The following is a 14,398-nucleotide window of genomic DNA, read 5'->3' as shown; positions in this document are numbered from 1 at the left end:
CTGCTTAATATTAAGCTGTGTATGATACCTACACAGTACTAACAGCAGAAGCTTTCACTATTGGAGATCACTAAAAATCGTGCTGTTATCCGTATTCCGTAGATCTCAGTAATAAAGACATGTTCCTATTCTAAACTATCTGTAACTGTTCAGATACGTAATGAGGCACAAGCACATATATAAGATCTGGGATAACCAAAACATTATCACGAACAACCATCAAAAGGTCGCTCACGTGTAAAATCAAAGAACAAAAAACTGGAAATAATATTACAGAATAAATTGCAATAACGCAACTGCATTAATCAATGGCAACCACTTAAAACATTTGATGAAGCTCAACAATACTCTTGCGGACGATATCAGCTACTGGGTTCTCTATTGCCGTGTACTATGCGGCTGCTTATCAGCATGTGTTTGATCCTAGCGTAACAGTAGAGAAAAACGTACGTAAAAAATCTCATCAGTCAGTTTTTCATATTCATTTTGTATTTGATTTAAATGGTTAGAAGTTAGAACCAACTTTGCAAGCGGCATAACATGAACAAATTAAACATTAAACATCCGGTTCCCTAGTCGCGCCAAAAAAATCCATCAGCTAGAAATGCGCCAGCGTTAAGGCAATTACGCCAGTATGATGTGCATAATGTGGACACCTTGCCGTTAGCAAAGACGAAAAAAACTACGGTGATTACGCATTTTGTGTCATCCAGCACAAAAAACTCAGCTTGGATAGCCACGTTAAAGCAGACTAAAATAATAAAAAAAAACTGGTATTCTGAAAGATGATGACACCAGAGTAAACGCATATCAGCTTTTTACGTCATTTCAATTGCGACAAAAATTTATAAAACCTGAAGTACATAACATTACTTCAAGTATACCATTATCGTTGAATCACCCATATGACCTTAAAAGTAAATAAGTCCCTGCGGCCACATCAGTCACTGCGGGATCCGCCGCCGCACAGGCGTAGGATAGAAAAGCGGGATTGTACTTGTACCTACAGGGCAGATACATCTTCGCACCGCTGGCTTTTGAAACTCTTGGACCATGGAGAAAGTCAGCTAGCCGTTCAGTGAAAGAAATTGGCAAGCGACTTCAACAGCATACGGGTGAGCCGCGCTCCCATGAGTACCTCCGTCAGCGACTGTCGCTGGAAATTCAGCGAGGCAACGCTGCTTCCGTGCTCGGGACAATGGAGGGAGCGGCAGCATTAAACGAATTATTTTTTATTTGATTTATTGTTTTGAAACAGCGATCTTACCGCTTTTTGTGAAATCAATAAAAATCAATTAGACGTTTTGCATTGGCACACGTACTGCAGTAAGTCGGCGATCTTTAGAATATTACCAGGTTTCTTTACTCATCCCGGGGAAACGCTCCTATCCATTGAAAGCTGTGTCATTGTGGCAAAATTCTGCGAACAAAGGCGGTTAATTATTGCAGTACAGAGTACATGCACAAAGCCGAAGTTTTATTAGCGGAAGAAACAGACAGAGTAATAGCAGTACCGAGCGGACTTCCGGCGAGCCACTACGCTGCTTAACGATTTACAAGAAAAAACCGGTCTGTGTCATTAGTTCAGCACACTGATAACCCGAAGCATTGCATTCCGAAAAAACTCATGTTTAATATGCGCATGAGCTATCAGCGAATATATATAAAGCAAAGCTTTTACATTGGAGCTTAAGTCAGTCAGTTCGCATTCAGTGCAAAAGCATCCGACATTAGCATAACTGCATATAATCTTTACACGACGGTTAAGTATTTTATACGATCAGTTTTTTTATTCCTTGACCTTTACTTTGCCAGCATGATTTCCAGAGCACTTTTATTATTGCTCGCCGCAGTAGGCTGGGCTGACGCAGGCTTTGGCGGTTTTGGGCCATCAGGATTTGGAAGCAGCGGATTTCAGAACACCAATTTCCAACAGTTTGATAACAGTTTTAACAATGCCGGGGGAAATGCAGCGGGAGCCGGACAGGCGTCCGCCTTCGAGGGCGGAGCAAACAGCATTAATACGGCTGACCATTTTGCCGGCGATGGATTTACACGGTCGAGCGGATTAAGCGCCAACACCGCTTTCGGTCTGGGCCCGATGGCTAGCGGTGCCGCCCAGGCTGGCGGTCAGACCAGTTCCGGGCGCTCTCGTGGACAAAGCTTTCAGACAAGTAACGGATTCCAATCCGGAGGATTCTTCCGCAGGAAGCGCTATGCTCCAAGTTACTTCGGCAACTATAATGGTTTCAGTAATGGTTTCAATGGTAATGGCTTTAATGGGTTCAGTGGTTTCGGCCAATCTGGAGCCGGTGCTAATTCACTGGGCGGTGCTAACACCGATTTCGGTAGTGCTTATACAAGAAATAACGCCCTCACCAGCAGCAATCCATTTGGTGCGACGGGAGCGGGGTATGGTAGTGCTGGTGCGTTTGGGCCGAATTCGAATGCATGGAATGCGGCTATGTCGAACTCTAACTCAAATGGTGGTAGATTTTTTTAAAAAGCAATGGCTATTGACTACGGTTATACTCGATACCGTAATTTATTGCTGGATTATTCCATATTTTATACTGTGATTGCCTTTTGCACTGCGTGCAGCTTACAGTTGTATTTATTTCCTAAACATGAAATAAAACATTCCGACGGTTGGCAGAAGAAGTATAAAACATCTTCCGTTCAGCAGACATTCACGAGCCGTATAAAAATCGACTCTCGTGGCTATAACAATCAGTACATATTGACATACAGACACGAGTAATAGTAATAACCGTATATTCATTTGCCGGTCATATTGCAAATAACACTTCTAATCTTTTTCCCGCGGTATCTGCAATTTTAAAACTGTTAAACTGAATGATTAAAGTTTTAATTAATTTAAAACAATGGAAGCGATGCAGTTATCATATCTTTAAGAAATTGTTTTAAAACATGAGGGTAGCAAATAGGCAAATACTGACCCTATACTTTGACCTGCGAAAACCATTGCCCACGTTAAAAAATACACAAACCGGCGACGACCTTAAATCTTTCTCATAACATATTTTATGATTGATCCATGTACATATTTTACTGTATTGATATTGCCTAAATAATATAAATAAAATAATCATGAAAGTAATCATCCTAGCTGACTCTAGGGAACTCTCTGATCGCGATCACAGCCATCTGCATATTATGTGACACCTATGAGGCCAACTTCAGAACCAGGTGGCCCTTGTGGGCACGTAACGAGCATAAAAAGTGACGAGCAAGCATTTGAAAACCAGAATTGCCGTACCTGCTGTATGTAAATGGTGGGAGATTCGACATCATGAAATCGGCCGCAATCAGTATATTTGTATGTTGCTTTGGTGTGTCGTAACCACCATTAGCCTAATGTAGCGTAATTATTGTATGTCTTATATAAAGTTTTTAAAAAATACATGATACTATGTTGCCTGCAAAATTTTGAATATTGAATTCGTGTACAGAGGTTGCACGTTAACCACTCTAACGTACGTAGGGGATAATGATGATACTCCATATTAAGCGTACACAAGTCTGCAGTCGTTCCTGTGGATCAGTGCGTATCCTCTGGACAGTTTTCTGGGTGATCTGTACAGCGCTTATAAAGTTTAGCATTTGTAAAATTCATCTGGGTGATTTTACAAATTCATCCCAAAAAGTCAAAGTGGCGGTTATGATATCCGTTTCGGGGAGGAATCAAGTAGTGATGCCGGCATTTGATATTGCTTGGAGGAAAAATGCTGAATTGTACCCGTATATTGATTTCGTTCGGATGACGATTGAGAGTCCGTTGGAGCACGCGGGCGACTGCGACTATTTTGTCAGTCAAATCGGGGATCGTCTAGGGCAATACTTTGGCATGAGCAAGACGGAAGAGGACCAATATTTGTGCTTCCTCATGATGACCTATGGTTGGTATTTTAGTACATGCTAATTTTAAACCCAATAACCAAAATAAATTTACTAGAAATAGATGTACTACAAATTATATGTTGAGGGCCTAATTAATAACTAACGCTTGTAACTGTGTCACTCAAGATAGCGAAGGTAATTTTGGTTTCGCGAAATAAATATAGAACACTAGTACGAGTATTATCTGTACTTGCGAACTCCCTCAATTGCACAGCCGTTTTGTAGTGTGTCCTTAATTAAAGTACCGTAATACAACACTGTATACCAAATATGCAATTTTTTTGCAATCACAACAATTTGTTTCTATATATTATATAATGCATAGGTTGCACAGCTGGGGTGAAGGAACAGGCAGCTTTTGCGAGAGGTAATCCTGTTGCTACTAATTACTGCGTCTACGTCTACGACTTTCAAATTTCCAACACAAAATATGCGCTGTATAGTGTATATCTACTGTATTTGATATCGAACATATTGTTGGAGAATCTATGAATATTTTGTTATTAGAGTGGTCTTCACTGATGGTGTCCAGGTGAGTAAACCTATATCCAAACTTGAAGCACAACAGCACATATCCATGCAGCAGTTATCCATAACAGCGGTGGAATGGGCAGCGCGTTGTCAGATAAAACCATATATCCGACCCTGATCCGATTCACGGCAGCTTTAACGGAAGAATATGCAATATGTTACAAGTAAAGATTTTTTAACCATGATTGTGGTGTTTTTTGTCTCGGTACTGTGTCGTGAGTTTTGTTTTTCCCAGAAAACTTTTGGAATATTACAAATGGACTCATGTGACAATGCTGTGTGATGCGGATGATCAGATCAATACCGCCGTCGACGTATGGATTCCCCAAGAATGTCCCGATTTTCGGACGGCAATGTATATTTTAAAAGCCGAGTCAGGTTATCATGTGACTGATCTTGTGGTAAATCTCACCGATCCTGACTCGCGCGTACAGTCGCTGATAAAAGCCAGAGGATACAGTTCAGGTACGTTTTCGTCTTAGAGGTACACGATTTGGGTGACCTTTATCTGCTTTAAATGAGCGGAAGTAAATGCAAAGTATATTCAAAATTCCAAATATTCTTTCAGTAATTGTCATCATGGCACACATGGACAAAGTGCGTGCTACCTTAGTAAGTTTCAGGAAACACATTCGCTTACAATTATGCCGATTTGTATGTGCAAGTATTGGTTTTCTTGCAGCTGACTGCATGGGATCTGGGTATGATCAATAATAATTTTGTAAGTATCGCATGATTTTAAAACTCCACTCATGCATTTTTCAGTTGCTATTCAATTGGGAACTATGAACAAGCATATGCAGCTGTTAAACGAGTAGGGACACAACTTGAAATTACATTTTTTCCTCTTGAAATTGCATCTAGGTGTATATCAGTTTTGCTCCGTTTCCCGATGATGCGCTTAGCAGAGGAAAATGGGGTTGGCAAAGAAACGATTCTCACGACGAGGTACACTACTGTATATATTACATACAATCTGTTTTCATTTTCCCGTAGATCGGTTGTAATTTCTACATATGTTTGCTATATGTTTGTTTTGGTAAACAGTATCGTTGTGTCAACTACGAAAACTGTAAAAAAATACAAAGATGCTATGTTTAAGACTGCAAGGTTGGCTTACCAGTCGCTGTTGTTCGTATCACTGAGCCGACTACGAGCAACGCCGGAGACGCACAGCTTCTTTGCCGAGATTGAAAACGTATCCCGCCAAATGTACAACATAACTGCTAACTTGAACAATCAACAGGTACTCACACTGTTTTTAGTTGCCTGCAAATCTTGATATGTACACTTACAATTTTTTGTTTTCTGTGATTGTTATATATTGCTCTTAATTAATTACCAATTTTAGTATAATCTGGTATTTGTTTTGCATCTCAGCAAATCCACTTTGGTTATCGGGAAAACATTTCCAAGCCGCTGTGTGATAAACACTTTCTTTTGCTATAATTCTATTTCAGGATCAGCGCAGCGCTGTGAACTGTTTTCTCAATGCCCAAACCACTGCTCAGGTAAAGTGACAAATGCTGTTCTAGCAGTGCCCAGAGGTGCACAAGAAAAAAATTACCGTAAATGTGAGCTTTTAATATTTTTTGCACTACTTTGTATTTCGTTAAAGTACAAAAATACTACAATACTATTTCGCTCTTTTAAATCTGAGACATTTGATGGGTTATGCAGATTGTAGATGAAGCAATTCGTTCAAGGAGAGATTGTGAAGATGGATTGGCATTATACCAACGCATGGTCAATGGCAGTTATCGTTCTTTTGATAATACGTTGGTGCATATTAATTCTAACGGAGATAAAAACGATGTGTACGCTATTTGGGGGTATGTCAATGGATCGGACAATTTGGAGGTAAAGGAATTTTTCGCTCACTTGAAATTTATAATATTGCACTTCAGATGAAATATTTTTCTTCAGGAAATTTTCCTCTACGACTCATATAACAACAGTATTTTCCCGGTGAATGACGTTCAGTGGATTCGCAGCGGTTCTATTCCCAGCAGTCAGCCACTTTGCGAATATGCAGCAGGAAGCGCGAACTGCCAGCAGAACCGCGGTGGTGCGTATTCTTTTTAAGCTCCCTATTGCCGCAAATAAAAGTAGGCCGGCACATACAAAAGTCAACACTTCAGTAAAAATTGCTTTTGATATTTAATATCACATGTTCAAAGTTAGCTGCACCAATGTTACCTGACTTATTTGATATGTTAATTTATATTTAGCACCAAATGTTCTACAAATTTGTTTGTACGTGGTAATTCCACTAATCGCCGTAACAGCCGCTGCTACTGGAGGTTTTTTAAGGTAAAATTAAAAACCAATAAAAATTACTGTGCTGAACTGCTTATATACCGTAATTATCGAATTTGAAGCCCCCCCAAAATACAAGCCCCCCGTAATTAGAGCCCACCCCTAAAGTCGTTTGAAAGTTATAAGCCCCCCCCCCCCGAAATAGAAGCCCATGGGCTTAATTAAATACCATAAAGCCCATATTAAAAAATGCCAAAAAGCTGGTTTGAAAAATTGAAGCCCCCCCCCCCCTAAATACAAGCCCATGCCCGTAATTGGAGCCCACCCCGTGGGTCATTTGAAATATTTGTAACCCTGGGCTTCTAATTCGATAAATACGGTATGTTAAAATGTTGCACAGTTGCTAAAATATTTAAAATCTTCGATGCGTTTATGTCGTACAATGTTTACTACAGATACCGGCACGTGAAATCCAAAGCGTCTCAAGCATGGCTGCTACCGCATACGGAAATAAATTACCGTTCACCATCAGACTCTCACTTCAGACGCAGCTCCGTCGGAAAAGACAACACAAAACCCGCAGTAGTACGGTTACAATCAAGAAAGTATTCGGTAAATATATAACCTACCTAATTTTAAATCGCAAAAATATCGTAAAGCACTACGAGTATTAATCCTCATTTCTGGGCGGTAGACTTCTAGGACTGTGGCGGAATCAGAGAGACGGAAAGAACATTTGGTCATATTTAAAGGCAACCCGGTCTGGATTAAAAGCTACAATTACTCGCAAACGGGAAGCAAATTAAATCCTTCCAAACACGAACAACAGCAATTATACCATGTAATAATAACTAGCGCAAGCTGTATCATGCATATCTGGTTAGAATTTTTTGTTTTTGACGGATGATGAATGCCCGAATTTAAATGTGATTTTTCAGAGGAAGCATATAGCCCATCAAAACATTGTGCAGTTTTATGGTGTCGTGATGCATGCCAGCCATTTCGAGATTGTTATGGAACTAGCTGTTAAAGGGTCACTGCAAGATTTCTACCACATGGAAACAACTCACGCCAAAATAGAAATCAAATACTCCTTTATTAACGATTTGGTCAAGGTAATTTTCAAGATGTGTAAAGCGCTTGTTATTTTTATGGTAATAAGCTTCTCTTGCAAATACTAAAAACTCGTTTTATTTTTATAGGGGTTAAGTTTCATCCATTCTTCGACCTTTAATATCCATGGACATCTCAGCTCCAGAAATTGCCTTATTGATAAATATTTGACTCTAAAGCTAAGCGATTTTGGCTTGGATTGCATTACGAACAATGCTAAAAAGATGAACGCAGAAGAATCCCATGTGGCGAGGTTGTTATACCTTGCTCCGGAAATTTTGCGATCGGGCAGCACAAAGGTCACCACAAAAGCCGCTGAGATTTACACATTCGCCATTTTATTACATCAAATCCTTTTTGAGTGCCGTCCGTTTGGACTGACCTTTCCATATCACGATAGCACCGCTAGCGACGATGAACATATGGATGAATTTTCTGTTTCTACCTTAGTCAACGGTAACTGTTTTTGTATTACAAGAAAACTGCTGTAAAATGCGCTAATGCTTGTAGAACACATATCTTTATAGTGACAGTGGAAAAGATAAAATCATTTCACGTCCCGCCTTGCCGTCCTTTCATCCCCGATGGCTGCCCTAAAGGTCTCAAAGCGCTAATGGATAGCTGCTGGACCGACGCACCACAAACGCGCCCGTCTATGCTAACGATAAACAAAATTATCCTGACGATTCCTGGATTACAAAAGCCGATATCGTACACCCAAGCTATAATGGACCGCCTTGAGTCGTTTGCTGACGAGCTGGCCCATGAGGTGCACCATCGAACACAAGAGTACATCGATGAGAAGAAAAAGGCAGACGATATTTTGCACGAAATTATTCCGAAGTGAGTACTAATATTAAATTACCATTAATCAAAATATGTATCTGCTACTGCATAGATAAAACTTTATTTTAATGATTTATTGCCAAAGTATTATGTGTATGATGATACCGGTAGCCGTCTTCCAATATTTCTCGTGCAGTATCTGCTGTGTAAATACTAAGGTCAATCGTGGATAAACTCCACCGGGGCGAAGATGTCCCACCGGAAGTGTTCGACGAAGTTACTATTGGTTTTACCGCCATCACGAATTTCCCCGTCATTCTGTCAACAAGCCAGCCACTGGAAGTGGGAGCTTTTCTCAATGCCGCATTTAACTTACTGGACAGTATTATTCGGATGTTTAATGTTTATAAAGTGGAAACTATAGCGGATACTTATATGGTAACCTGTCTTTCGTATACTTTATGTACATCGAGCACTCAAATTTACATTGGAGTCTTGTATACCAGCATTTCACAGTTATACAACTTAAATATAAATAGACACATATAAATAATTAAACGTATTATGTTAGGTAAAATTAAAAATTTTATATTTTTTCACTACTGCGTAGGTGGTCAGCGGTCTTCCGGACCGGAATGGGCACCAGCATTCGGCCGAGATATCCAGAATGGCTTTGTGCATGCTGGAGCGATGCGAGCAACTTTGTCTGCGGGCAGGAAAACAACATGGCTCTTTACTGCTCAAGATCGGCATGCATTCCGGTACAGTATTTCTTTGCCTTTGATATTTTTCTGTACGCTGCAAATACAATCAACTAAAAACTGCAGGATCTTGTGCTGCGGCGATAATTGGAACAAAAATGCCTCGTTATTGCCTGTACGTAAATTCTGAAAGTAACAGACTGTTGACAAGGACCACATTTTATTTTTTCAATGGACGTAGATTTGGCGATACCGTAAACACAGCCTCTCGCATGGTATCGTTTGGTGAAGGTATGAATTATGATTATATTCTAAACGTAAGTAATTATAAGATTGGCCATTGACTTTTCAGCCGAGAGAAAAAGATTCTGGGTCATGTTTTAACGCTTAAATTTTAACTATCAAATGATTTGCTAACTGTACCGGCTTTATTTTCTTCGTCGAGTGTACTACTATGCCTTAATTAAGTTATCATTCAGTCAAACTATATTCAGAATATGGTAAATTTTTTTGTTTTGGCTATTTATACGTGATGTTTACGTGGATTAATCTTTAAGTAATGGTGCATGTATGTATTTTAATAGCCCTAAAAGTTCATGTCTCCGCCGACTCGATGCAGCATATATCTGCGCATCACGCCGGGAAATTTGTCTTAACTGAACGAGGTGTATTACAAATCAAGGTACAGCAGTTGTATTATTTATAAGTACGATATAGCTAGTGTTGCCCCAGAATATATTGCACAGTGCACACTTATACTAGTATTAAGTTTAATACCAACCAGGATAGCACTAAGTACACATATGGACGTACAAGTAATATTCAATTCCAGAATATTTAGCAGTAACAAATGAAACTCCCGGTGATGTTTGTTGTAGGGCAAAGGTGATATGGTGACATATTGGCTCAGTGTCCACCAATGGTCTTCTGACTCTGGACGCTAAAATGACGATGGTTGAAACAGACTCCCACGCAGCACTTAAAGCAATTTTCCGCAAAAATAAGAAGTGGTTTTGTCCATACGGTCCATACCTGATCGCTATGAGGAGGCATGTAGAATTCCTATGGGCATTCTAAAGGAATGTATTTTGATACGGACACAATTGAATTTGATGTGTACCATAATATTATTACTTTCTGGAAATGTGAACAGCCCGAAATAAATGAATCAAAATTTCATTGTAATGATTTACGATGGCAGACTACAGTCTACAGACAAATGCAAACGGATACGAAGTGCGTTTGGGATGGTAAACGTACCGGCTTTCAGTGAAAGCCGAATACCATTAGACTGAATTATGATCGACCATACACTCCGAAGCGGTGTGGAACGAATACAGAAAAACTGCGGTGTAATTTCTCTTCATCGTTACATGAAAATACCGTGTACTGGCATTACGCTATGCGTTCGTGCATTGATAATGACATATTTATCAGGTATCCGTAACTCCCGCGGCAAATTAGTCACGGAAGTGCTACACGTGCATGCACCGCTAAAAAAACTGCAGGGCTTAATGCAACAGAATATCAGTAGGCATATATATACGCATCGGAAAACGTCATTGAGATATCATTCCTCATTTCCTCACTTTAATTACACTAACAAGTTAGTAACCTTTGTGCAACTTTTATTAGTCGTTTGTAAAGTGTTACTCAGCAATCATCACAATGCATTCCTGGACAGCGTTGTTATCCCTATCGTTAGTTGCCGTTTGTAACGCGCAGTTCGGCTTCGGCAATAATTTTGGGAACTTCGGAGGTGGTGGTGGATTTAACAATATGCGCTCGCAGAAATTCCACGAGCGCTTCGACAATGCCGGCGGTAATGCAGCGGGCGCCGGACAGGCGTCCGCCCTCCAGGGAACGGCTACCAGCATCAACACGGCCAACCACCAAGCCGGTCGCGGCCGGACCAGCTCCAACGCCCTCAGCGCCAACACCGCATCCGGCATCGGGCCCAGCGCTAGCGGTGCCGCCCAGGCCGGCGGTCAGACCAGTTCCGGACGCCGAGGCGGCTCCATGTTTGAGCGCAACCAGGGATTCTTCCGCCGCAAACGCCAGGCCTGGGGATTTCCTGGTGGGTTCGGTTTCGGATCGGGCGCCCAAGCCAACTCCCTGGGCGGTGGCAGTGCTATGTTCGGCAACGTGGAGACCAACAATTTGGCCAACACCTTCAGCAGCCCGTGGGGCGCCAGCGGGATGGGGATGGGCAACGCCCGGGGTAGCGGTTACGGTGTGAATATCTGGAACGCGGCGACATCGAATTCCTTCACCGGCCGCAAGAAACGCCAGGCTTTTGATTTTAATTCGGGATTCAACGGGTTTAACGGATTCAACTCCGCCGGGTCACAAGCTGGCGCACTGGGCGGGGCCAATACCATGTTCGGGAATGCTTTCACTAATAATAATGCCTTCACCAATAGCAATCCGTGGGGTGCCAGTGGGTCGGCATTCGGCAATGCCGGTGCCGATGGACCAGGATCCAATGCGTGGAATGCCGCCAGTTCTAGTTCGTTCTCCAACGGATTTTAAGATATTGTGGCAGGCATGTATTTTCCCTTGACCTCCACAACAATACCGATGTTCCTCTTTATATATTATATTTTATTGTTTTCTTGTGGTTCGCGAAGCATAGTCATGACTAATAATGATCGTGATAAATTATTGAACTTGTATTCAATTACCGGCAAGATTCTTTTACGCCACTTTTGTCCTGAATTGACGGTTGCACAATATACTGAATTAAAATAAAATCCAGTCAGTGATAATCTCCGAACATTTTCTCAGTTCAATAAGTCTCTTGTCAACCGTACATATGAGAACACGATTAAAGATTCGCTTTATTTTTAGCAATTTGTTTTTACATAGCACTTTATATTTACTATAGTTTAGTCTTGACAGATTCAAAGCGGTATATCTCTGCTGATATGCAATAGCGGCATCACTTATACGTATTTTGAAGATTTTGCAGCGCTCTGCAGTTGCTCGTGTTAACGCGCTCAAATGCCAAATTTACCAGGTTAGCAGTGTTAAATATGACTATCGTGTTTCGACATCATGATTTTCTCAATAACGACGTAAACAAGAACTAGGTATTTAATGCGTGATTTAAAAACTATTTTGTAAACATGAGTGAATAAATTATCGCAGTGTACATCTTGCTGCGCACAACTTCCGTGCTGTCAGTGTACGCTGTCGATTCGTGTTTCGTAGCGATCGCCTAAAAAAGCGCTTCCTTAATAAGTTCACATTAACGGTTAATAGACAACTTTAGCACCCGATGTTGTCAGCTGGCGTGCAACATAATTACTTCTCTATCGGCATGTTTTTTACTTTTCAGCCAGTCGTTGTATCTGTAGGACATATTCGCATGTAGATGTATGTAATAGCATCTTCTGCTCGCCGATTCAGCTCCATTCCCGCTAATGTGGTCTGACCGTTTTTGTTTTGCACGCGCATATGCACATACTGTCCTCCCAGAGTTGTCGTTTGCACGTACGCCTGATAAAAGAGTTCCACATTTCAAAGAAGTCTTGAAAGTTATAATGCCATAAAAATTGTTTATTTGCCGGTAAACAACAATTGTTATATAACCACTAACAACACACGACGTACAATACAAATATCTTCTTACCTTAATGAAATAATTTACTCCACCTTGTATGGCTTGTGCGCGATAAGACACTGGAACGAACTGTTGCAGTGTGCCGCCTAAGGCAGTTTGCACCAGTCCCGTTACCTGCAAAAATATAACAACGAAATCGTACACCCGTAATGTGCACCGTAATGACGTGGTTCCAGCTTGATTTATTACCGTCATGTCCGTTTCGGCATCTTGTTTTTACAGATTCTAACGTACGTAAACAGAGTATAAAAAATCTTGGTTGCTTGCTAAAAAATTTGTTTTTAGTTCCTGATATCATTCTATCAACACGCACAAATGTGCGACGTACACCTGTAGATTTCATCGTGTACAGTATAAACGATGGTTAAAGGAAGCCGTTATTTCTAAGACAACGTGTAAAGATTTTCTTGTAAGTAAAAGCTCTTAGGTAAAAGCTTCGAATACGGAGACACTTTAAGCAAAATTTTCAATGGTTCCATTTAACAGCTTAAAAAACCATCAGATGTTGAACGCATCGGTCGCATACAGCGTCAAACTATACAATAAAATTAAGCAAAATATTTACTTTACATTTTAATGTCATTTTTTCAATACCTGACTGGCGACCGCTCTGGCATTATTGTCGGCAGGCACTTGCTGAGACATGCCGGCGGCATTGGGCTGACTGTCAGTCACCGTAGTACACAAAATAAGTGAAACCAAGGATAGTTTGATTAAGCTGGGAATTACCGTTCCAAACATTTCGAAGCAGTATTAGTGCAAGTGTAATTAAGCCTGAAAACACTGAAAAATATATCATAAAATAAGTTGGTTTGAGTATTGGTCACGCGTCGGCAACGACATTTTATGCACGTTTGCAATCCACTTCGGTTGTTGCTTAGAAAGCAAAATTTTAAAAACCGGAACAAAGTCATGTTTCCCGGGTATTAGGTGTGTACGAGTATTTTAAGCAAATTTTAGAGCGAATTTCGAGGCTGAAATGCATTATGTAATAATGGCTTATTTTCTGTAAAATCTGTCGTAGTACGTGTTGCGGACAAGGGAAAAATGTACACAATGCGCATACCGTGCAAAGAGGTTCTGATTACATTCGCGCTAATGCGATTTGCTCTCCATGATTAATTTTAGTTCTAAGCAAAACTAAAGAGGCTGTAAAAATGTGGATAATACGTTTATGATCATTTGGGCGCTCACAACCAGTTACACTGTAAACTGTAAACAAAAATCGTATTTAAACCATGGCCAAATAAAATATTTCTGATGGTTATGTATATTTTTTAATTTCGATAAATGTGAGGCAAGTTAATTGCGAAATATGGATATAGCGAAATAGTTATTTTTTCTGTATAATTTGTTCAGCATTGATAGCTGCGCAAACCCAGTGTCAACACTCAACATTAATAACAAATTTGTCTTAATTGACGCTAAGAATGAGCTAGGGCACTAAATAAGTACTTGTCAA

At 40.5% G+C, this 14,398-nt stretch overlaps 4 protein-coding genes across 4 annotated transcripts; 3 read left to right on the top strand and 1 right to left on the bottom strand.

The window, feature by feature from the left end:
* Window positions 1-1,678: 1,678 nt before the first annotated feature.
* LOC129588409 (uncharacterized) lies at window positions 1,679-2,652 on the top strand. Its single transcript, XM_055482606.1, has one exon. It carries the CDS (start codon window positions 1,817-1,819, stop codon window positions 2,501-2,503), a length of 687 nt encoding a protein of 228 aa, XP_055338581.1. The 5' UTR covers window positions 1,679-1,816; the 3' UTR covers window positions 2,504-2,652.
* Window positions 2,653-3,463: 811 nt separating this feature from the next.
* Window positions 3,464-10,456, top strand: LOC129588285 (atrial natriuretic peptide receptor 2-like). The gene is made up of 24 exons (XM_055482452.1): window positions 3,464-3,920; window positions 4,247-4,288; window positions 4,429-4,453; window positions 4,521-4,616; window positions 4,688-4,917; window positions 5,021-5,064; window positions 5,135-5,173; window positions 5,317-5,400; window positions 5,555-5,698; window positions 5,913-5,963; window positions 6,133-6,312; window positions 6,379-6,520; window positions 6,684-6,765; window positions 7,167-7,323; window positions 7,406-7,552; window positions 7,650-7,826; window positions 7,914-8,280; window positions 8,352-8,667; window positions 8,829-9,048; window positions 9,221-9,371; window positions 9,438-9,486; window positions 9,553-9,602; window positions 9,896-9,993; window positions 10,190-10,456. Exons 1-24 carry the CDS (start codon window positions 3,512-3,514, stop codon window positions 10,253-10,255), a joined length of 3,366 nt encoding a protein of 1,121 aa, XP_055338427.1. The 5' UTR covers window positions 3,464-3,511; the 3' UTR covers window positions 10,256-10,456.
* A 413-nt stretch (window positions 10,457-10,869) lies between these two features.
* LOC129588457 (uncharacterized PPE family protein PPE40-like) lies at window positions 10,870-12,079 on the top strand. The gene has a single exon (XM_055482664.1). The coding sequence runs from the start codon at window positions 10,980-10,982 to the stop codon at window positions 11,841-11,843; it is 864 nt and encodes a 287-aa protein (XP_055338639.1). The 5' UTR covers window positions 10,870-10,979; the 3' UTR covers window positions 11,844-12,079.
* On the bottom strand, window positions 11,082-13,748 carry LOC129588458 (uncharacterized). Its single transcript, XM_055482665.1, has 3 exons — window positions 13,531-13,748; window positions 12,946-13,050; window positions 11,082-12,812 (listed from the first exon to the last, which is right to left on the bottom strand). Exons 1-3 carry the CDS (start codon window positions 13,675-13,677, stop codon window positions 12,648-12,650), a joined length of 417 nt encoding a protein of 138 aa, XP_055338640.1. The 5' UTR covers window positions 13,678-13,748; the 3' UTR covers window positions 11,082-12,647.
* Between the last annotated feature and the right edge of the window lie 650 nt (window positions 13,749-14,398).

Source organism: Paramacrobiotus metropolitanus, unplaced genomic scaffold (genome assembly GCF_019649055.1).
Source record: "Paramacrobiotus metropolitanus isolate TYO unplaced genomic scaffold, Prichtersi_v1.0 Parri_scaffold0000029, whole genome shotgun sequence".
Lineage (NCBI taxonomy): Eukaryota > Metazoa > Tardigrada > Eutardigrada > Parachela > Macrobiotidae > Paramacrobiotus > Paramacrobiotus metropolitanus.
Note: the sequence above shows the minus strand (reverse complement) of the source record. Positions and strands in the feature narration are given on the sequence as shown.